At 43.9% G+C, this 22,241-nt stretch overlaps 1 protein-coding gene across 1 annotated transcript in view; it reads right to left on the bottom strand.

Annotated features, from left to right (window-relative positions):
* The window catches only part of mei4 (meiosis-specific, MEI4 homolog (S. cerevisiae)), an 83,516-nt gene that overhangs the window by 20,424 nt on the left and 40,851 nt on the right, over positions 1 to 22,241 (bottom strand). The window contains exon 4 of the mRNA XM_038271208.1: positions 20,420 to 20,545. Coding sequence (XP_038127136.1) covers positions 20,420 to 20,545 — 126 coding nt within the window. The remainder of the gene's footprint in view (positions 1 to 20,419; positions 20,546 to 22,241) is intronic.

Below are 22,241 nucleotides of genomic sequence, written 5' to 3'. Positions count from 1 at the left end.
AAAAGTCAGAATTCTGAGAAAAAAGTCGGAATTCTGAGATTAAAGTCAGAATTCTGAGAAAAGTCAGAATTCTGAGATTAAAGTCGGAATTCTGAGATCAAAGTCAGAATTCTGAGAAAAAAGTCGGAATTCTGAGATTAAAGTCAGAATTCTGAGAAAAGTCAGAATTCTGAGATTAAAGTCGGAATTCTGAGATCAAAGTCAGAATTCTGAGAAAAAAGTCAGAATTCTGACTTTTCTCAGAATTCTTACTGAATTCCGACAATAAAAAAGTCAGAATTCTGAGATTAAAGTCGGAATTCTGAGATCAAAGTCAGAATTCTGAGAAAAAAGTCGGAATTCTGAGATTAAAGTCAGAATTCTGAGAAAAGTCAGAATTCTGAGATTAAAGTCGGAATTCTGAGATCAAAGTCAGAATTCTGAGAAAAAAGTCAGAATTCTGACTTTTCTCAGAATTCTTACTGAATTCCGACAATAAAAAAGTCAGAATTCTGAGATTAAAGTCTGAATTCTGAGAAAAAAGTCAGAATTCTGAGAAAAGTCAGAATTCTGAGATTAAAGTCGGAATTCTGAGATCAAAGTCAGAATTCGGAGAAAAAAGTCGGAATTCTGAGATTAAAGTCAGAATTCTGAGAAAAGTCAGAATTCTGAGATTAAAGTCGGAATTCTGAGATCAAAGTCAGAATTCTGAGAAAAAAGTCGGAATTCTGACTTTTCTCAGAATTCTTACTGAATTCCGACAATAAAAAAGTCAGAATTCTGAGATTAAAGTCTGAATTCTGAGAAAAAAGTCAGAATTCTGAGTTTAAAGTCAGAATTCTGAGAGTAATCTCAGAATTCTGACTTTTTTCCCATACTATACTGAAATAAAATTTAAAAAAAAATCAGTTCACTCTTTTTTTTTCAGTGGCCCTAATCCTCTTCCGTACACATCTCACAAGTTTGCCAACCACCAAAAAACCTCATAAGAAGAAGAAGAATGGTCGAAAAATCGGGAAAAAATCGCGGCTTATAGTCTGAAAATTACAGTATATAGTTTTACTATCAGGTCTTTTTGTTATCAATAAAATAAGCTTTTCCATCTTGATCACATCCCTATTATTCTGAAGACGTCTGGGTTTAAACACCCTTAAATAGCAGCTTTTATTATTATTTAAAAGTCTTACACCAAGCGGAGCTTCGTTCATCTTTAAAATGCTTCATTCTGGGAATCATCTTCAGCTTTTTAACATGTTTTTGCCCCGAATTTAAAATAAGCAACATAATTGAGAAAAAAACAACTATATTGGCTTAGATTAATTAATAAAATAACCATGTCATTGAAAGTAATCAATAGCTGCAGCTCAGTTTACAGCACAGGGATAAATGGGAAGAAAGAAAACTACATATCAGATGATATAAAAGTCAAAAGCAGAATTTTATATGAGTAATTCCTTCAAGCTGTGCTAGCTTGTATCTGTCAGGTCTATCAGTGTGGAGCCCATAAATGATTCAGGTGGCTTTAGGTGTACATACAACATTATCACAAGTTAGCCCTGAGCACACAGCTACTCTGAGGAATTGATTTTTTCCCCTGCAAGGTGGAACCTTTGTATTTTCCTGCCATAGTCCAGCAGAAGTGTCCTTTAGTACTCTGTTATCTCTCTCCAGGCAGTCCGCTGACAATGTACCGACTCCACTGACACAAAATCGATGGAATCCCATCCAAGGCTGCACTTTCTGAAGAGGCGTGTTGTTACCTGGACTGCAGGTGTGCAGAGGCACACGGCCTTTTCTACTTTACTCAGAGAAAGCATTATTGTCTTGTTTGCTCGGTGTCTCATGATCTGCTTCCTTAGGGGATTTTTTCAGTTAAATAGTCTCATGCGGATACAGAGAGGAAGTCAAGTGTTGGCTGGAAGAGACAGACCAGACAGCGGAGCCTCCAGAGCAGAAAACATCCAGGAAAAACCTGATTAGGTCGATGCTGCAGGGGAAGGAGATTTAAAGAGGAAAACGTGGTGCTAAATATTTGTAACTGATTGTTACACATTTTTGGAATTGTTTTTGAAACCCTAAGTTTGTTGGAAAACTCACAGACGATGTCAAATATAAACTTGCAAAAAGAATTGCAGTTGTTGGGAAGTTGAAGCTCCTCTTGAATTATAAATCTCCGTCCAAACTTTACTTCTAACAGGTGCTGCTCTCCATCTATGACCTGATTTGGGGTCAAATCAAATGAAAGTAATCCACAGCCTTTATTTACTGTTCAGAAAAAAGCCAACAGAATAACAAATACATGTATAGAAGTAAAGAATTTCAAATCAAATGCATCATGTTTATGGATTTCATCAACTATAAAAGCATGGAATAAGACAGTTGCTGTATTATCGATTCACTAAAACGTGAGTACAGACTCGTGTTCTCGCCGAGTACGCGCTTGAGAGGAACCCAGGAAAGTCTGGACTCAGGGAGAACGGGAACACGCAGCATGGAACAGAAGCGTACTGATGACGGCGCCACACGCTTGGCTCGTCTGGAGCTGCATTTCACCTCCTGTTATCAATACTCGCTAGATAAGAATATTCAGTGGAGGAATAATAATGAACAAAGACGTGCTAACGTTAAACCTGGGTGCTGCAGACGGGCTAACGTTAGCCCTGGCCGCTGCAGACGGGCTAACGTTAAACCTGGCTGTTGCAGACGTGCTAACGTTAAACCTGGCTGTTGCAGACGTGCTAACGTTAAACCTGGCTGTTGCAGACGTGCTAACGTTAAACCTGGCTGTTGCAGACGTGCTAACGTTAAACCTGGCTGTTGCAGACGTGCTAACGTTAAGCCTGGCTGTTGCAGACGGGCTAACGTTAAACCTGGCTGTTGCAGACGTGCTAACGTTAAACCTGGCTGTTGCAGACGTGCTAACATTAAACCTGGCTGTTGCAGACGTGCTAACGTTAAACCTGGCTGTTGCAGACGTGCTAACGTTAAACCTGGCTGTTGCAGACGTGCTAACATTAAACCTGGCTGTTGCAGACGTGCTAACGTTAAACCTGGCTGTTGCAGACGTGCTAACGTTAAACCTGGCTGTTGCAGACGGGCTAACGTTAGCCCTGGGTGCTGCACACGTGCTAACGTTAGCCCTGGGTGCTGCAGACGGGCCAACGTTAGCCCTGGCTGCTGCAGACGGGCTAACGTTAGCCCTGGCTGCTGCAGACGTGCTAACGTTAGACCTGGCTGCTGCAGACGTCCTAAAGTTAGCCCTGGCTCCTGCAGACGTGCTAACGTTAGACCTGGCTGTTGCAGACGGGCTAACGTTAGCCCTGGCTGTTGCAGACGGGCTAACGTTAGACCTGGCTGTTGCAGACGGGCTAACGTTAGCCCTGGCTGCTGCAGACGGGCTAACATTAGCCCTGGCTGCTGCAGACGGGCTAACGTTAGACCTGGCTGTTGCAGACGTGCTAACGTTAAACCTGGCTGTTGCAGACGTGCTAACGTTAAACCTGGCTGTTGCAGACGGGCTAACGTTAGCCCTGGGTGCTGCACACGTGCTAACGTTAGCCCTGGGTGCTGCACACGTGCTAACGTTAGCCCTGGGTGCTGCAGACGGGCCAACGTTAGCCCTGGCTGCTGCAGACGGGCTAACGTTAGCCCTGGCTGCTGCAGACGTGCTAACGTTAGACCTGGCTGCTGCAGACGTCCTAAAGTTAGCCCTGGCTGCTGCAGACGTGCTAACGTTAGACCTGGCTGTTGCAGACGGGCTAACGTTAGCCCTGGGTGCTGCACACGTGCTAACGTTAGCCCTGGGTGCTGCAGACGGGCCAACGTTAGCCCTGGCTGCTGCAGACGGGCTAACGTTAGCCCTGGCTGCTGCAGACGTGCTAACGTTAGCCCTGGCTGTTGCAGACGGGCTAACGTTAGACCTGGCTGTTGCAGACAGGCTAACGTTAGCCCTGGGTGCTGCACACGTGCTAACGTTAGCCCTGGGTGCTGCAGACGTCCTAAAGTTAGCCCTGGCTGCTGCAGACGTGCTAACGTTAGACCTGGCTGTTGCAGACGGGCTAACGTTAGCCCTGGCTGTTGCAGACGGGCTAACGTTAGACCTGGCTGTTGCAGACAGGCTAACGTTAGCCCTGGCTGCTGCAGACGGGCTAACATTAGCCCTGGCTGCTGCAGACGGGCTAACGTTAGACCTGGCTGTTGCAGAGGGGCTAACGTTAGCCCTGGGTGCTGTAGACGGGCTAACGTTAGCCCTGGCCGCTGCAGACAGGCTAACGTTGGCCCTGGGTGCTGCACACGTGCTAACGTTAGCCCTGGGTGCTGCACACGTGCTAACGTTAGCCCTGGGTGCTGCAGACGGGCCAACGTTAGCCCTGGCTGCTGCAGACGGGCTAACGTTAGCCCTGGCTGCTGCAGACGTGCTAACGTTAGACCTGGCTGCTGCAGACGTCCTAAAGTTAGCCCTGGCTGCTGCAGACGTGCTAACGTTAGACCTGGCTGTTGCAGACGGGCTAACGTTAGCCCTGGGTGCTGCACACGTGCTAACGTTAGCCCTGGGTGCTGCAGACGGGCCAACGTTAGCCCTGGCTGCTGCAGACGGGCTAACGTTAGCCCTGGCTGCTGCAGACGTGCTAACGTTAGACCTGGCTGCTGCAGACGTCCTAAAGTTAGCCCTGGCTGCTGCAGACGTCCTAAAGTTAGCCCTGGCTGCTGCAGACGTGCTAACGTTAGCCCTGGCCGCTGCAGACAGGCTAACGTTAGCCCTGGCTGCTGCAGACGTGCTAATGTTAGACCTGGCTGCTGCAGACGTGCTAACGTTAGACCTGGCTGCTGCAGACGTCCTAAAGTTAGCCCTGGCTGCTGCAGACGTGCTAACGTTAGCCCTGGCTGTTGCAGACGGGCTAACGTTAGCCCTGGCTGTTGCAGACGGGCTAACGTTAGCCCTGGCTGCTGCAGACGGGCTAACGTTAGCCCTGGCTGCTGCAGACGGGCTAACGTTAGCCCTGGGTGCTGCAGACGGGCCAACGTTAGACCTGGCTGTTGCAGACGGGCTAACGTTAGCCCTGGCTGTTGCAGACAGGCTAACGTTAGCCCTGGCTGTTGCAGACGGGCTAACGTTAGACCTGGCTGTTGCAGACGGGCTAACGTTAGCCCTGGCTGCTGCAGACGGGCTAACATTAGCCCTGGCTGCTGCAGACGGGCTAACGTTAGACCTGGCTGTTGCAGAGGGGCTAACGTTAGCCCTGGGTGCTGTAGACGGGCTAACGTTAGCCCTGGCCGCTGCAGACCGGCTAACGTTAGCCCTGGCTGCTGCAGACGTGCTAATGTTAGCCCTGGGTGCTGCAGACGGGCCAACGTTAGCCCTGGCTGCTGCAGACGGGCCAACGTTAGCCCTGGCTGCTGCAGACGGGCTAACGTTAGCCCTGGCTGCTGCAGACGTGCTAACGTTAGACCTGGCTGCTGCAGACGGGCTAACGTTAGCCCTGGCTGCTGCAGACGGGCTAACGTTAGCCCTGGCTGCTGCAGACGTGCTAACGTTAGACCTGGCTGCTGCAGACGTCCTAAAGTTAGCCCTGGCTGCTGCAGACGTGCTAACGTTAGACCTGGCTGTTGCAGACGGGCTAACGTTAGCCCTGGCTGCTGCAGACGGGCTAACATTAGCCCTGGCTGCTGCAGACGGGCTAACGTTAGACCTGGCTGTTGCAGAGGGGCTAACGTTAGCCCTGGGTGCTGTAGACGGGCTAACGTTAGCCCTGGCCGCTGCAGACAGGCTAACGTTAGCCCTGGCTGCTGCAGACGGGCTAACGTTAGACCTGACTGTTGCAGACGGGCTAACGTTAGCCCTGGCTGTTGCAGACGGGCTAACGTTAGACCTGGCTGTTGCAGACGGGCTAACGTTAGCCCTGGCTGCTGCAGACGGGCTAACATTAGCCCTGGCTGCTGCAGACGGGCTAACGTTAGACCTGGCTGTTGCAGAGGGGCTAACGTTAGCCCTGGGTGCTGTAGACGGGCTAACGTTAGCCCTGGCCGCTGCAGACAGGCTAACTTTAGCCATGGCCGCTGCAGACGGGCTAACGTTAGTCCTGGCTGATGCAGACGGGCTAACGCTAGCCGTGGCTGCTGCAGACAGGCTAACGTTAGCCCTGGCTGATGCAGACGGGCTAACGCTAGCCCTGGCTGCTGCAGACGGGCTAACGTTAGTCCTGGCTGATGCAGACGGGCTAACGCTAGCCCTGGCTGCTGCAGACGGGCTAACGTTAGTCCTGGCTGATGCAGACGGGTTAAAGTTAGCCCTGGCTGCTGCAGACGGGCTAACGTTAGCCATGGCTGCTGCAGACGGGCTAACGTTAGTCCTGGCTGATGCAGACGGGCTTAAATTAGTCCTGGCTGATGCAGACGGGCTAACGTTAGCCCTGGCTGATGCAGATGGGCTAACGTTAGTCCTGGCTGATGCAGACGGGCTAACGTTAGTCCTGGCTGATGCAGACGGGCTAACGTTAGCCCTGGCTGATGCAGATGGGCTAATGTTAGTCCTGGCTGATGCAGACGGGCTAACGCTAGCCCTGGCTGATGCAGACGGGCTAACGTTAGTCCTGGCTGATGCAGACGGGCTAACGCTAGCCGTGGCTGCTGCAGACAGGCTAATGTTAGCCCTGGCTGATGCAGACAGGCTAACGCTAGCCCTGGCTGCTGCAGACGGGCTAACGTTAGCCCGTCTGCAGCGTAGTTTGGTTTAAAGAAAGCATTTTAGTTTTATTATAATTTAGTTTGTTGCAAGGATTTTACAGTTTGAAGAAATAGAAAATGACACCATATGCATCGCAAGGATGAGCATGAAGGAAGAGCTATATATACTGCATGAATCATTTAGGGAGTTAACATTGTGTTACTTCTTGAGCTCCTTCAGTTATTTACTGTCAAAGGTAGGAGCTTTGGCCGGAGAGGATGTGTTGGGGCCGCTATGATTTAAGGAGGGCGGGTCCTAATTTCAGCGTACTGGAGGCAATCATACCGGCCCTAATACTTCCTATCAGGCCGAAGTGCTGAGCAAATGCCTGGTATCACAGATTACCAATCTGAGCCATTTTTTTTTTTACTGAAACCTGATGTTCATTTGAAGTTTTCAGAAAAAAACATTCTGCAGCTGGAATGATGCACTTAACTGCTGCAGTGGGTTATGTAAACAACAGTCCAGGATTCCCCCCTGTAACTAATTACTAATTATGCTGAGGCTTCCTTCCATTCACAGCCCAACTATCTCTCCTCGCCGAACCGCTGACTCAGCTCTACCTTTACTAACTGCAAAATCTCTATTGTTAACGTCATCATTTGTTTCCCGACAAAGATGTAGCATCGGCGTTCTGGTCCCTGAGGAGCAGGAGGGAGAAATACTGAGTAAGCTGGATGCAGCAGCGAAGGCTGAGTACAGCTTGTTCTTCACAGTGACTCTGAGGGAACAGAGGTCTACAAGCACCAGTGAAACCACACAAACTACGCTGGTTAAAAACGACTGAGCCACTTAACAGCAGAAATTAAAATACAAATGTAAGTGGTTTTTAAGAAGGCAAATTAGTATTAAATAATTCATTTCTGCCTAAATAAAGGATTTATAAAGTAATTTAGATTCACTGATAATAGCTGAAAAGTTTTGGACATTCCTCCAGTTAAAAGCCTGCAGCTGATCCAAAATGCTGCAGCCAGAGTTCTGATGAAAATGAAAAAGAGAGATCATATCTCTCCTATCCTGGCAAATTGAAACGGACATAGGGACCCCTTTATATTATATTGTCTATATTTCAGAGACATAGACAGGTATGGGGCATTGCAGGCTAACAGAGCCAAACGACCCGTTCATCCGTTTCTATTTGCATGTTTTCTAAACTAAAACCAGGCTTGGTTGGGCTGCTGATTAAAACCTGGAACTAAACGCTATTTCTGAGATTTGGAATTGAAAAAGCTTCCTGGATGGAAGAGAAACGTCTTCAAACTTGGAAACAAAGTCCAGAGGATCGTTTGTTTTTTGTTTTTTTTTGGATCTACTAGTAATGGTTTAGGCACTAAAACTGATTAAGTTTGATGGACAACTATATTTTTCTTTTCTTTACTTTATATTCAAAACAGCATCTCAGCATCAGCTGAAAACTTTCCTAAAGTTTTCCTTAATCCCCATCAAAGGCAACAAGATTTAAAGAAATATTTACTTTTGTTTGTGCCAGAACAGATGGACTTTTATTGGTAATTTAAATCGCCCTCTTCTGATATTTAAAAATGAAATGTGACGCAGGAAGGACACCAGTAGCGCTCGCTAAAGGCTGCAGATCCTCAAGTGTAAATTGAACTGGCAGTGGCCTTTAGAGGCAGCAGATGTGATGCTCATTTCATCGGGCTTTTGCAGCCAACTCTGAACCATGCATGTCTGGAAAAATTCAATATCCCCGAGGCAAACTTAATATCATTAAGGGCAATCATCCCAGACGCTGACCGGCCATGAAACTCATCAGGACGCTCTAATGAGAATCTGACACTGGATTCAGGCAGACCTCTGTTCAAATGAAGCAACAGCAGGACCCCTTTAAAAAACAACCGCTCATGTTTATAGGAATGCAAAAAACAAAAGCTGTTCTAAAACCACAACAACCTCTCATACAAACACCACATATTTCAAAAGAATGTTGTATGATGATTAAACTGGGTTAGGAGTACGGATGTAAACGAATAATGGACTTACGATCGTCGATTAATGGTTATTAGATCAAAATGTATTCATTCTGATTAACTTATAAAGTCACAGAAGAAATTTCCATTGGAGTTGTAATGTTACCACCGTCCACTAGAGGCGCTCTTCATTCTTATGCTGCATTCACAGAGCGTCAAAGCGTCGTCCACGTTATAGTCATTTAAAAAAAAGCGAGTACGTACTCGCGTTCTCGTCAAGTCCGTTCTTGGCGAGAACGCAGGAAGATCGGACTTGACGAGAACGCGAGCACGCAAGCACGTATGTGTATTGGAGCAGAAGCGTACTCGTGACGTCATCACAGGCAAAGTTGTTTGCATTTCTTTAACAGTCAAAACTATTTATTCCCTACACAAAACATTTTGAAAACAATATTTTTCATTTCTAAAGCTTAAAAAACATTAAAAAAAATTACCGAACTGCAAAAAACCGCCATCAGAACGAGCGGTAGTTCACACATAACTAGACCGAGAGAAGTGCACTACAGACGGGGTAAATTTAGCCCTGGCTGCGGTTACCCTCGGAGGTCTGCTGGTCACTCTGGTCCGCTCAACGTCGGACTTTTTTTTTTTATTTCGCACTAACTCTGTAAACAGGCCACACAGGGAGGCTTCAATGTATAATGTTATCGCCTCAAACGATTTCAAAACTTACTTTTGAAGAACAACAGCAGCAGAAAAGGGAATGTTTAACTTACCACTGTGAGCGCTGTCTGGAATCAAGCTGCGGCCGCGGGGCATTCTGGGGAAGCGGTCAGTCTGAAGAACGCACAAGTCTGCTCTGATGCATGCTCGATAAAGAGGGCGGGGCAAGAACAACATCCGGGGATTTGATGCGTTCTTGATCTGGCGTTCTTGAGAATTGGAACGGTACTCGGGCTGAGGCTGATGACGTGTCACAAGTACACGAGCACACGAGAACGCTCAAGAACGCATATTGAGAAACGCCCACAGTCATAGGGAAGCGGCCGTTCCAACCGTCGCATTTCGGAATTTTCCCGATTGGTGCCCGACTTTACAAGAACGCATAAAGTGAATGTGATTGGTCGATTATCAAGGGGGCGGGATTGCTGTGGCGGAAGGTTCGCAAGCAAGTTTAATTTTGGCCGGTTTGTCGGAAGCATCTTGCTAACCAGTTAGCAACTTAGCGCTAGCAGGTTCCCAATGGGAAATTCCATTGGGACCAAGTAACACTAAATTGGTGACTTAGAAACGACGCTGTCAAGGAACGCTATGGACAGAGGAAACATGCAAGAGGAGGAGAGTTTAGTGTCGGAGGTCGTGGATGAGTCTCCTCAGTCATCCATTTTTTCTTTAGAGGAGGAAAGCGGGGACGAAGATGTTGTGGAAGAGGACGCCAGGGCGGCAGAAGCTTGGTTTGGTGTAGAAGGCTTCCAGCCGTACATGTTTGAGCCCTTGCCTCGCAACGCTGCCAGTTCTTTTAGCTCTACGCCTGCCGAAGACACAGACGTCCATCCCCGTGAACACTGGGACGCAACTCAATGGGAAAGGAAAGGATTCTGATTTCAACCGTTGCGTATATTAGCTGCGACATATGAATCAAGATGCTATGACCGAAGACATTTGATTGACAGATGGCCGTTGATATATGATTGGCTGAATTTAGGTGTTCAGGCTGACGGTGAACTAACTGGCCTGCAGAAGATAACGAGAAAAAACACAGATTTCAAGACAGAATAAAAAAAAAATAGAAATTTTCTAACTTTTGGGACAATATGGTCTGATAAAGAGTACATTTATATACATGTTTAAGCCTGAATGATTTGACATTTAAATATGATTTCCCTACGACTTTAAAAAACAATCCACTGGACTTAGTTTCCAAGTTTGAAGACGTTTCTCTTCCATCCAGGAAGACTTTTCAAATCAAAATGTCAGAAATAGCGTTGAGTTCAAGGCAGTATAGAGTGGACCAAAAACACTCTAAACGTCCCCCTTTCAGAGACATAGACAGGTATGGGGCATTGCAGGCTAACAAAGAAGCCAAACTACCCCCATTCCAAAGGGGGGGACCCGTTCATTCGTTTCTATTTGCATGTTTTCTAAACTAAAACCAGGCTTTGTTGGGCTGCTGGATAAAACCTGGAACTAAACGCTATTTCTGACATTTTGGATTGAAAAATCTTCCTGGATGGAAGAGAAACGTCTTCAAACTTGGAAACAAAGTGTAGTGGATTGATTTTTACATTTATTTGATTAACATGCAAAGTCTATGGGGGACGGCGTTGAGAGGTCCCGAGGCGTGTCTGAGCGCCGTCGTTCCGTAAATTAACAGTTTGCTGCTGGACGCCAGAGCGACAACCAATCAGAAAAGGTGATCCAGGAGTTTTTTGGGGGAGACATTGGGTAAAAGTGAAAAAAAAAAAAGTGTTATTTCATCTTTTCGATTCCTGATCCTCCACGGACGTGAATTTAATTTCTGAATATGAGCGAACCTTTCCTTTGCCTGTTAATTAATCGTTAGCCAGTTGATAAGATCAATTAACTTCAGATTAATTCATTAACTTATAACTTCCATGTTAACAGTTAATAAAGTTTTTCCTCTGAGCTTTTAGATTTCAATAATAGAGAAGCAAAAGGTCCTGAAAGCTCCAAACAAGACGTTTATTTACTCAGTTAAACTAATTAACGCTTCATGGCAACATTCATCATATTTAAGTCATCTCCAGCTTGAAGTCTAATTGTGCCTTAAAACAATTAGCAATCTCTGCTTTCTTGTTTCATCCTTGGTGTCCAAGATCCAGCAGAAGTTGTTTCCTGTTTGCTTTTTTTCCTCCGCCTTCAATTAATGGAATAAATCAGCAGAGAATAAAAAGGACAAGGTCAGCCAGGGAGCATCAGCCCCCCTGCGGCCTGCATAAAGCCCTGAGACGGTGTCTTTATTCTGTGTTTATTGTGTGGCTGCTTGCTCTGTGTCACCCTCCAACAGATGGCTCAGCTCATCAGCACGCTGACGGCAGCAGCCGTCCCGAAGACGCGCGCTAACCTCAGTCAGCGGCTCGTGACCTCGTACTTTAAAGCCTCTACGCTTCACGTCCTTCACGCTGCATTCAAGACGACCGTGGTCCACTTTGCTCCTGGCACTTCCCAAACAAAGCGATTCACATCAGGGGAACGTGACGTTAAAACGTAGAAACGGTCGTCATAAAAATCCCACCTGGACTATAAACAATAGGAGTTTATTGGAGAGTGGAGCCAGAGGCTGTTTTTAGAAAGCAGCAGCCAGAAGCAGCCTGAATGCGCTACATTCATTCCTGCTTCCTGCTTCCTTCATGCTCATCCACCTTTACACATTACCTGAAAGGCAGAAGGTCACACAGACACGGGCCATTGTTACAGAAGGGAAGCCGAGACTTTAATTAAGTCAGGGACGCAATAAGGCCTCAATCTGCAGATGTACTTTCTATGCAGGAAAGCTGTCCTGGTTCACGTAGCAATCAGCTACTATGAACAACATTTTTTATTTCAGTTCAGTTTATTTCTATAGCGCCAATTCACAACTATTGTTGAGCCAATGCCAATTTTTGTCCCGATAGCTGGCTGTGCCGTATCGGCCGATACCGTCTGTTTGAAATTGATGTGTGTGTATGAAGGACTGCCCTACCTTCCTTAGTGAAGCAGGAAAAAGACTAAAGCAAAGTGAATCCAGTACAACTTTTTAGGGATGCACGATATAATCGGCCCCCCATCGGTATCGGCCTAAAAATTTAATATCAGACATCGGCCACCCCACCGATATTTAACCCGATGTTTGATCAGCTTCTGAGTTGCTAAAGTCTAAAAAAAAATAGTACTTCTTCTTCTTCCTCAAAAACTTCTTTTTTACAGACTTATGCTGATATATTGCCATTTAAAAACACCATATCAATCTCTTTTACTAATGAAATATTGCTATATGTCATCGTTATGCTACGAAATCCCCCGAAAATTCACCAAATGTTGCCATATTTTTATATGTTGATATATTGACGCGGTATCGATCTATTTTACTAACAAAATCTCACAAGAATTTGCAAAATATCATGAGAGTTTGTAACAGAACGATGAAATATCACGAGATTTTTCAAAGTGTCAGAAATGGATAATAAAACTGCTATTTTCAATGACTACTTATTTTTGTCCAGCTTTAACATCGATATCGTTTTTCGGCTACATGAGTTTTTAAAATATCGGCATATCGGATATCGACCAAAATCCGAATATTGTGCATCCCTACAACTTTTTATTGCCTACCTGGAATGGGTGACAATAGTTGAAGAAACTTTTGTGTCTAAAAATGGTATCAGTGCCCTATTTGTTGGTGCTTGCTGATACCGATACCACCATTTTAGTGTTGGGTTGGGACCTCGCCTGATACTGGCATCAGTATCGGTGCATCACTATTCACTCCACATGTCATCTCAGGTCACTTTCCAGTTCACCAGATCATCCAGTCAGATTGATCCAAAGTTTTCTATCTAAGGAAAACCAGCTGATTGCATCGACTCATTGACTCTTCAGCAATCCCTCACACTAAGCAGGCTTGTAGCGACAGTGGAGAGGAAAAACTCTCTTTGAACAGGAAGAAACCTCCAGCAGAACCAGGCTCAGTGTGAGCGGCCATCTGCTGAGGCCCACTGGGGTTCAAGGAGACAGAAGCAGACATAGAAAAAGAAGCATAGATACAAAAGGCAACTGTCAACCAGCTCCACAGGCGGCCCCGTCCAGGAAACACACAGCCAGGCAGACGAGCTCCGAGCCAGCTCCCATGTCAGAGGATGAAGAGAGCACATCCAGTTAGTCACAGTCAGAGAAACAGGACTACACTGGAAAACAGGCCAAGCTCCAACATCTAGAAACAAATATGCTGATGAAGGTTCTCAGTCATCCAGGTCATAGTCATTCCGTAAAAGTTCAAAAAATATCCACTGGACTTGGTTTCCAAGATTTAAAGACGCTTCTCCACCTCTCCAGGAAGCTTTCAAAATTCAAATGTCAGGATCCACAGTGAGTTTGAGTCTTATATAGATTTGCATTTGGGACAGTTAACCCTTTATGCGGCACTTAGTGAAATACTTTGAAAATCTAAATTTCCAGCCAATAGTGTTATTGGAATCCAGGACTAGACCTTATTACCTTTCTTACAATAAAAAATATGGATATTTTGATGGCAAAAATCTATGTCAATGTAATGCCAACCTGCCCGAATATATTAAGAAAAATAACAAAAATGCTTCTATAAGAAATTCATGACAAACACTATGAGAGTAAAAGAAACACATTTTCTTTGGTCCAACATATTTATTAGTGTTGCACCGATACCAGTATAAGGCGGGACCCCGATCCAGCACTAAAATGATGGTATCGGTATCAGCGAGTACCAAAAAATAGGGCAGCGATACCATTTTGAGAGCCTAAAGTTTCTTCAACTTTTGTCCCCCATTCCAAAGTTCTACTGGATTCACTTTGTTTTAGTGTTTTTCCTGCTTCACAAAGGCAGGCAGCAGCTTGATAAAACCATGATGGAAATTATTTTACATCCAAATAGTTTGCAGTTCTTCATATATATACACACATCAATTTCAAACAGATGGTATCGGCCGATACTGCATATCTAGGTATCGGGGCCTAAAAATGGGATCAGCTCAACACTATTATTTATTAGCGATGCACGATATTGGGATTTTGGTCGATATCCGATATGCCGATATTTTAAAACTCATGTAGCCGATAACCGATATCGATACCGATGTTAAAGCTGGACAAAAATAAGTAGTCATTGAAAATAGCAGTTTTGTTATCCATTTCTGACACTTTGGAAAATAATATACTCAAATATATTTTCATATGCTGATATCAAATAGATTTTTAAAAACGCGGTATGGATCTATTTTACTTTCAAAATCTCGTGAAATTTCATCGTTCTGTTACAAACTCTCGTGATATTTTGCTAATTCTTGTGAGATTTTGTTAGTAAAATAGATCGATACCGCGTCAATATATCAACATATAAAAATATGGCAAAATTTCGTGAATTTTCGGGGGATTTCGTAGCATAACGATGACATATAGCAATATTTCATTAGTAAAAGAGATTGATATGGTGTTTTTAAATGGCAATATATCAGCATATGAAGATATTGGGATATTTTAATGGATCAATATTTTTTCCCTCGTCTTTAGAAGTTTTTAAGTCTGTAAAAAATAAGTTTTTTGAGGAAGAAGAAGAAGAAGTATTTTTTTTTTTTTTTAGAATTTAGAAACTAAGAAGCTGATCAAATATCGGGTTAAATATCGGTGGGGTGGCCGATGTCCGATATTCAGTTTTAAGGCCGATACCGATAGGGGGCCGATTATATCGTCCATCCCTATTATTTATAGTACGGGTGGATTAGGATCTTTTTAGGCCAGAACATATTTCTATCATCACTCGGAGAGATGTGCTGAGTTCTAACACCGTGCTCAGTGCTGCGGCTCTGGGTGGTCATGGTCTTTATCCACAGATCATTGCCTGTCAGTCAGCAAAGCTATGAGCAACATCAAATACTGCAAGTCCAGATTTGTCCCCAGGTAGCACTAGAGGCTGGAGGAGAAAAGGAGGAAAGGGTTTGAAAGCTCAGCCACCCTGTGGAACATATCTGACTTATAGGCCAATAAAGATAAAGTAAAGATGTTGGAGAGATAAAATTACAGCTGGTGAAGCAGAAAAGAGCTCGTCTCTGCAGAGGTAACTCATAAAATCAACAACATAGAAATGCAGCAGCTCTCTGGTTCCTCTTTATTTGGACACGTTCAAGTTGTTGAGTTTGGAAGTTATTTCTATTTCAAAGAAGAAACTAGCAAACTGGATGCTATCACTGGTTATTATGCTGATAATGAGAGAATCATCACATTAGCACAAAAAACTAGAAATGTACAGCGCCTTGCTAAAGTATTCAGCCCCCCGAAACTTTTCCACCTATTGCCACATTTCAGGCTTTAAACATAAAGTCATAAAATTGTCATTTTTTGTGAAGAATCAACAAGTTGGACACAATCAGTTACCAGTTTTAGTCCGTGAGGCAGACACCCTGTCTACTTTTAAGGCTAGGCTTAAAACTTTCCTTTTTGATAAAGCTTCTAGTTAGAGTGGCTCAGGTTATCCTGAGCTATCTCTATAGTTCTGCTGCTATAGGCTTAGACTGCTGGAGGACATAGGGACCCCTTTTTCATCATTCTGCTTCATTCTATCTCTATTCTCCCACTCTGCAGAATCTGTTAGTTCAATCTCTAACGTTCTGCTCTCTCTGCTTTTTCTCATAGTAGCTTCATCTGGTCTGTTCCTGTTTGGCTGTGACTCCATCCCGGAGAGAAATATCAGCTGTGCTGCTGCCATCAACACCTTTGTTTCTAGATGTTGGAGCTTGGCCTGTTTTCCAGTGTAGTCCTGTTTCTCTGACAGTTGCCTTTTGTAACTATGTTTCTTTTTCTATGTCTGCTTCTGTCTCCTTGAACCCCAGTGGGCCTCAGCAGATGGCCGCTCACACTGAGCCTGGTTCTGCTGGAGGTTTCTTCCTGTTCAAAGGGAGTTTTTCCTCTCCACTGTCACTACAAGCATGCTTAGTGTGAGGGATTGCTGAAGAGTCAATGAGTCGATGCAATCAGCTGGTTTTCCTTAGATAGAAAACTTATAATCAATCTGACTGGATGATCTGGTGAACTGGAAAGTGGCTTCAGATGACATGTTTTTTGAATTTTCACTATATAAATAAAATTGGATCATGAATCAGAACGACATTTATTGGATATTTTAAATTTTTCTAAGTAATAAAAAACTGATGAGTACACCGTGCAAAATGAATCAGCTCCTTTAGCTTAAAAGCATCAAACTCTCTGCAGATGTTTAATGATCCAGCGTTAGGGGGCGGGGTTAACGCGAATCGAGTCTTTGTAATCGATTTGCTTCGCCTTAATGTGCAGGGTGACCAATCAGGTGTTAGATAACCCCGCCCCCTAACTTTGATGGGTGAGTTTGACAGATTCTTTTAATGGTTTCGATGCACTGCGACACAGGACCATGAAATAATTAAATGGACACTGAAATAATTATATATATAATAAAATGAAGACGTATTTTATTAAATTAATGACACATTTATATATTTAATTCCTTATTTATTTAATGAATTACACATTTAATTAATTGTTTATCTCTGTATTTATTTATTTAATTGTGGTACTTTATATTAGTGACGTGGTTTTAATTAATGAATGACACATTTATTTATTTAATTCAACTTTTAATTAATTATTGACACATTTAATTATTTATTTAATGCTGTATTTATTTATTTAATTTTGGCACTTTTTATCCTCCATACAATGATCTGTGCGTTGTTCAAATAAAAGTACCAGTATATGCAGCGTTATTTGCGTTTTACCGACACATACGTATATTTAAATGTGTTACAGGTAGTTTGAAAACAAAAAAAGCATTCATAATATGTACCATATTTGTTTATTTTATCATACGGATTAAATCATACGTTAAAAAAAATGCTCGTGTGTAATATCTTTATTTGTAAATATCTCATACAACGTGCGAAACCTGCGGCTTATAAAAGTACAAAATAGATTTTCTTTCTAATATTAGAGCATGCAGCTTGTAATCAGGTGCGCTCTATAGTCCGGAATTTACGGTAATTACTTATTGGTATTTTTTGAAGCGTAAGCCGATCTGAACTTAAATGTTTTTTTGTACATAACTAAAGGGAAACTCTCCCATTGAGGTGTTTTAAAGTGTATTTATGTTGTTGGATGTATTTTTCATACAGAACTAAAGGGGTAAACAGGACTAGGGTACGGTATGCTAATCTGATGTCTTGGTATTGACTGTAGGTATGCTGATCTGTCAGAACGCCGGCAGGTTTCTACATCTTAAGTTAATTTAGGCGTTAATAAACTGTTTAAGAGGAGTGAGAATGGCGCTCTTTGACTTTGAATGTATTGATATTGAATGTAAAGGAGCCGCCTCTGCTGCTTGAGGTGTGAACGTAGCATAGATTGCCTGATAAATGCCGCCCCAGAGGTCCTCATCAGTCAGAGCTACGCAGCAGGGACCAGAATCACTCATTTCAATGAGATGTAAGCGCCGCAACATTAGAGGACCGGATTGTCCGTCTGATTGCACGCGGAATCCTGTCTGTTGTGGAATATTACTGAACCATTGGGAATCATTCAGATTATCACTGGGTTCACAGACAGGATGAAAGCAGCTTCCTTTCCTCTGGGATTAGTGTGACGGATCCCTGCTAAACCTTTCTCTGGAACCTGAACGGATGAAAACTAGAACCCAAAGACAAACAGCAAAATGAGATGCTGCTTCACTGAATCAATGTTCAATAATAACATTAGGAGAAGCTCCTTCAGCTGCCGCTGCTCAGCAGCAGGGGCGGATTTAGGAAATGTGGGGCCCTAGGCAAAGACAGGCAGGGGGCCCTCTGAATGGAGAAGACATAAAACAGCCCCATTCTCCAGATAGAGAAATGTTAATAGAATAGACATCCATTATCTGTTCTAGGTTGTGTCCCTCTCTTCTTGTCCCTTTTCTTCTTGTTTTCCTCTCTATGTTTTGTACTCAGCAGACTTTTCATGCTGTCTCTAAAGGAACGAAAGATTTTTTCCACTTAGCTGATTGCTCCTTCCTGTGTTTAAAGGAACAGTTCAGTCAGCCAGGAATAATCAAAGGATCATTATTTATACCTTTGCGGTGAATTAATAACTTAGCATTAATCAGTAAAAAAAATGAAAATAATATTTTTCATTGTGATCACTGAGTCTGGGAGCGGCCATTTTAGCCCAAATATAGTAACCCCTCCCTCCTGCCATCTTCCAGCAGTGACGTCACGGTGCGGTAAGCCTAGCGCCATTCTCCCCGCTTTACAAGCTAAATCAATGGGAACTACTAGACACATCTGCAATCAACAACAATTATTGAAGATTTCCAGAGGACTTCACCACTGAAATTCACCAGAGCTATAGTGAAACTGACAATGCCCACGTGCATGGCAGCTGGATGCTGGAATACATCGGGTAAAAGTGAAAAAAAAAGAGTTATTCCACCTTTCTGATTCCTGATCCTCAAAGGACGGGTTGGTCGTTGGATCGCCAACTTGAAGAGGGAGGATTTGCCATCGAACTTCTGGCCAGAGAAAAAACCCGTAATATTCAGCCAACATTTGGAAGAAGAATGTTTTCAAGATGACTTGGATAATAGCGCGTTGTGACAAACACCAGATACAGCACTGGGACTTGATCAACAGCCGATACCGCACCGTGACGTCACTAACCAGTAGGTGGCAGTAGTGTTCTTTGACAAACATGGATGCCTCCAGTAAAGCACATTCACATGAAAATTACTCTGAATTAAAAACACTGATCATTTATTGAACAGGATTGTAGCTGCCATTAAAGTCAGTATAAATAAGAGATTAATAAATATTTAAGTTAAGAATATAGAGCTCATAAATATATACATTTTTAGTAATAAAGGTTAAATATTAAAGTATTATTTCATGTGTTTCTTGAATTTTGTTTGTTTTGATGTGGGGGAACGAGTCCTAATTAAGGGGTTAAGGGGACGCAGCTGTGGGTCGACGGAGTGTTACCTTTAAGGGTCGGTACCTGTGGATCTGTAACGTGGTTCTGGAACAAACAATCAGGCAGCCACCGCGCTGATTCCTCTGCCTAAGTCACCAGTGATAAGGACATTGGATAAAGGACTGAAGATTCTAATTTTCTCTCAAGGGAAAGCGGCAAATGAGGTACATTTTAGTTTAATTTACTGTTTACTTTGTTTGACCGTTAAGATGTAACGCAAAGAATTTCTGTTGAGTCATATATTGTATGGTCGCTTTTTTCCTTTGATGTCCTTTCGAGGAAATAATTAGTTTGTTTGCTTTTCTTTCTGTATGTTTTAACAGTTCTCACGGCACACTATCATACTTCTTGTGTGATTAAAGCCAGTATCTAAAGAACGACTTGGTTTCCTGATTTTTCGACTTGAGAGGGAATTACAAGGATGGAATCATTTCAGATTTAAAGTTCAAATTCTGAATATAAACGAACTTTTCCTTTAAAGTTCTGCATCAAATTGGCTCCAGAGGCAAAAATCCAATCAGTGTTTTTATCAATAACAACTGTAAACCATTTATGAAGGTTAAAGCTGCTAAATATCACCTGGACCCCTTTAGTTTTCGGCATGTTTTCATCTCAAAGGCCCGTTGTTTACAAAAAGCTGGCCGGATAAACGCTCTGTCTACCCGGCCTGCGACCCAAGGAGAAACGTCTGAATGCACTCAGGAAGGACGCTGGTGGGACGCCGTATTGATTTCTGTGGTTCAACAGAGACCGGGGCAACGCGTCTAAAGGCTAAAACGTTTCTGCCTGAAGCAGAGAACAAAGGAAGCCTCTCAGAGAGCCAGCAGGTGAGAAACGCGCTGCAGGGAGAAAGCGCAGAACCAACCGGAGACAAAGACAAAACTGCGGCTGAGAAAATAATCCGAATAACTTTTAAAGACAAGCTGCTTTCATTTGAGCTAAAAAACCTCTCAGACGCCACAGAGTGACGAAAAACAAAGATGCAGCTTATCGGGAGACACAAAAGAAGCAAGAAACAAAAGCAGCTTTTGTGGCGGAGCTGCGGCAGGATGACGGCGAGCCGCGTGTTTACCTGGGAGGTCTGCCAGAGCCGCTCAGCCAGAGAGCTGATCTCCGACAGGATGTGACGGATGAGAAAGGACTTTGATATGCTGCTGCTCCCCAGCGCAATCAGGGACTCCGTCAGCTTCTCTGCTGCCTGCAAAGAGGCAAATAAAACAGGTGGCACACAGTTAGGATCAACTTTATCTATCATGCAACACAAAAAAAAACAAAAAAATGCATCATTTATTCAGCAAAACCTGAGAAAAGCTTTGGAACAGTGAAGGAAATGTTCTTTTCAACAGGAATCAGGAGAAAAACCAACAACCTGGTGCTCTTATTGACCGAGGCCATTGATTGATACTCATTCCCATCATGGCTTCGGGCGCCTCTGCAATGCGAAGATGGAAAGACATCAGCAATAGCCTTGGAGCAGCAACTGCTGCTCCCCCTGAGAAGGATCATCTCCAAAGCAGAGCTGGGTGATAAATCAATTTTATCGATTCATCAAATTTGCTGTTTATAAAAACTGATGTTTTGAAAATCTGTTCTTTTTTCGAACCAATGAACTCCTTGAACTTCGTAGGTTTACAGTGAAGTCGGTCCATCCCTGGCTTCTCCCTCCAGGCTTACAGCTCTGAGGCAGTTTGCAGGAAGCAGATCCTCCAGGTCCGAGGCGACGGTTCTGGTTCTCCACCTTAAAAAGTTGGCCTGCCTCCTTCAGGCTGGAGGAGAGTTCCTGCCTCCGTGGAGGAGTTCAGCTCCTGTTCCTCAGTGATGAAAGAATGGAGCTTTCATGATCTTGGCACCATAGATTGGGTTTTACTCCTTTTCCTGTCATCTGCTTTGCTCCATCCTGCGCTCGTTATCTCTCATCAGTTCCACCTGTTCCTGCTGCTATTTATGCCACCGGCTTCAAGCCATTGGTGTCAGATTCTGTATGTTTCTGTTTGTTTTTTTCTTCCTGGTCCTGAGCTGTTTCTGCCCCCGGACTTTAGAGTTTTTGCCTGTCCAGTGTTTCTGGACTCTTACCTGGATTTCACCTGTAGTCGACCTTGGAGCTGTCTTCTGACTAGGGGTGTAAATAATAATCGTTTTGCATCGATGCATCGATACGTCCGCAAGAGAATCGATTCATGTGTTTTTTCCTCCGGTCTATTTTTATCCATTTACTCCTGGGCGTAATTCTCCCTCCCGTGCTGCGGTGGCGCTAAACCTATTTTGCCCTCCTACAGCGCTTCCTGGTTATACTCTTACAGCAGTGTGTTGCAGTGAGCTTGATGCAGACATTTTTGATTTATGCTCAGTATTGAAGCGTGGTCTGCGCTACACGCTGTGGGTCTAGATACGGCCGAGGCGGCGAGGAAGTGGGGGCGAGTTTAGTCCGACGACGGAGGGACATGAGGGCCAAAAAGAGCGGAGATCCAGGTGGAAAAAGGGTCCCAGCGTTCTCGCGCACCTCGCTCTTCTAGCGGGTCAAACCTCACGAGGTGTTTTACGCAATTTCCGTCATAAAAACAAACCAAGCCGGCCTCCTGTCTGCGGCGCTGTTTGCGGTCAGCTACAATTTGGGAGAGGAGCAGCGGAGCGTTGTGTGGAGGGGGTGGGGCGTCTGGAGCCGAGGTATTGCATTGCACTGATTTAATGCAGTATTTTTGCTGTATTTTTTGATGCAACTTTTCTACTTCTGTTATTTGCTGTTGTTTCTAAAAAAAAATGCATAATGATATTACAGCTTTCATTGATTTATTTCAAACTTGAAACTTTGTTTGGCCTGTAAGGTGTAAAAAAAAAATTTTTTTTTAATAAATCGATTAATCGAATCGAATCGTGGTGTATTATTGAGTATCGAA

This window comes from Cyprinodon tularosa, unplaced genomic scaffold (genome assembly GCF_016077235.1).
Source record: "Cyprinodon tularosa strain WSP-4 unplaced genomic scaffold, ASM1607723v1 ctg795, whole genome shotgun sequence".
NCBI lineage: Eukaryota > Metazoa > Chordata > Actinopteri > Cyprinodontiformes > Cyprinodontidae > Cyprinodon > Cyprinodon tularosa.
The sequence above is the reverse complement of the archived record's forward strand: the minus strand, read 5'-3'. Positions and strand labels throughout refer to the sequence as shown.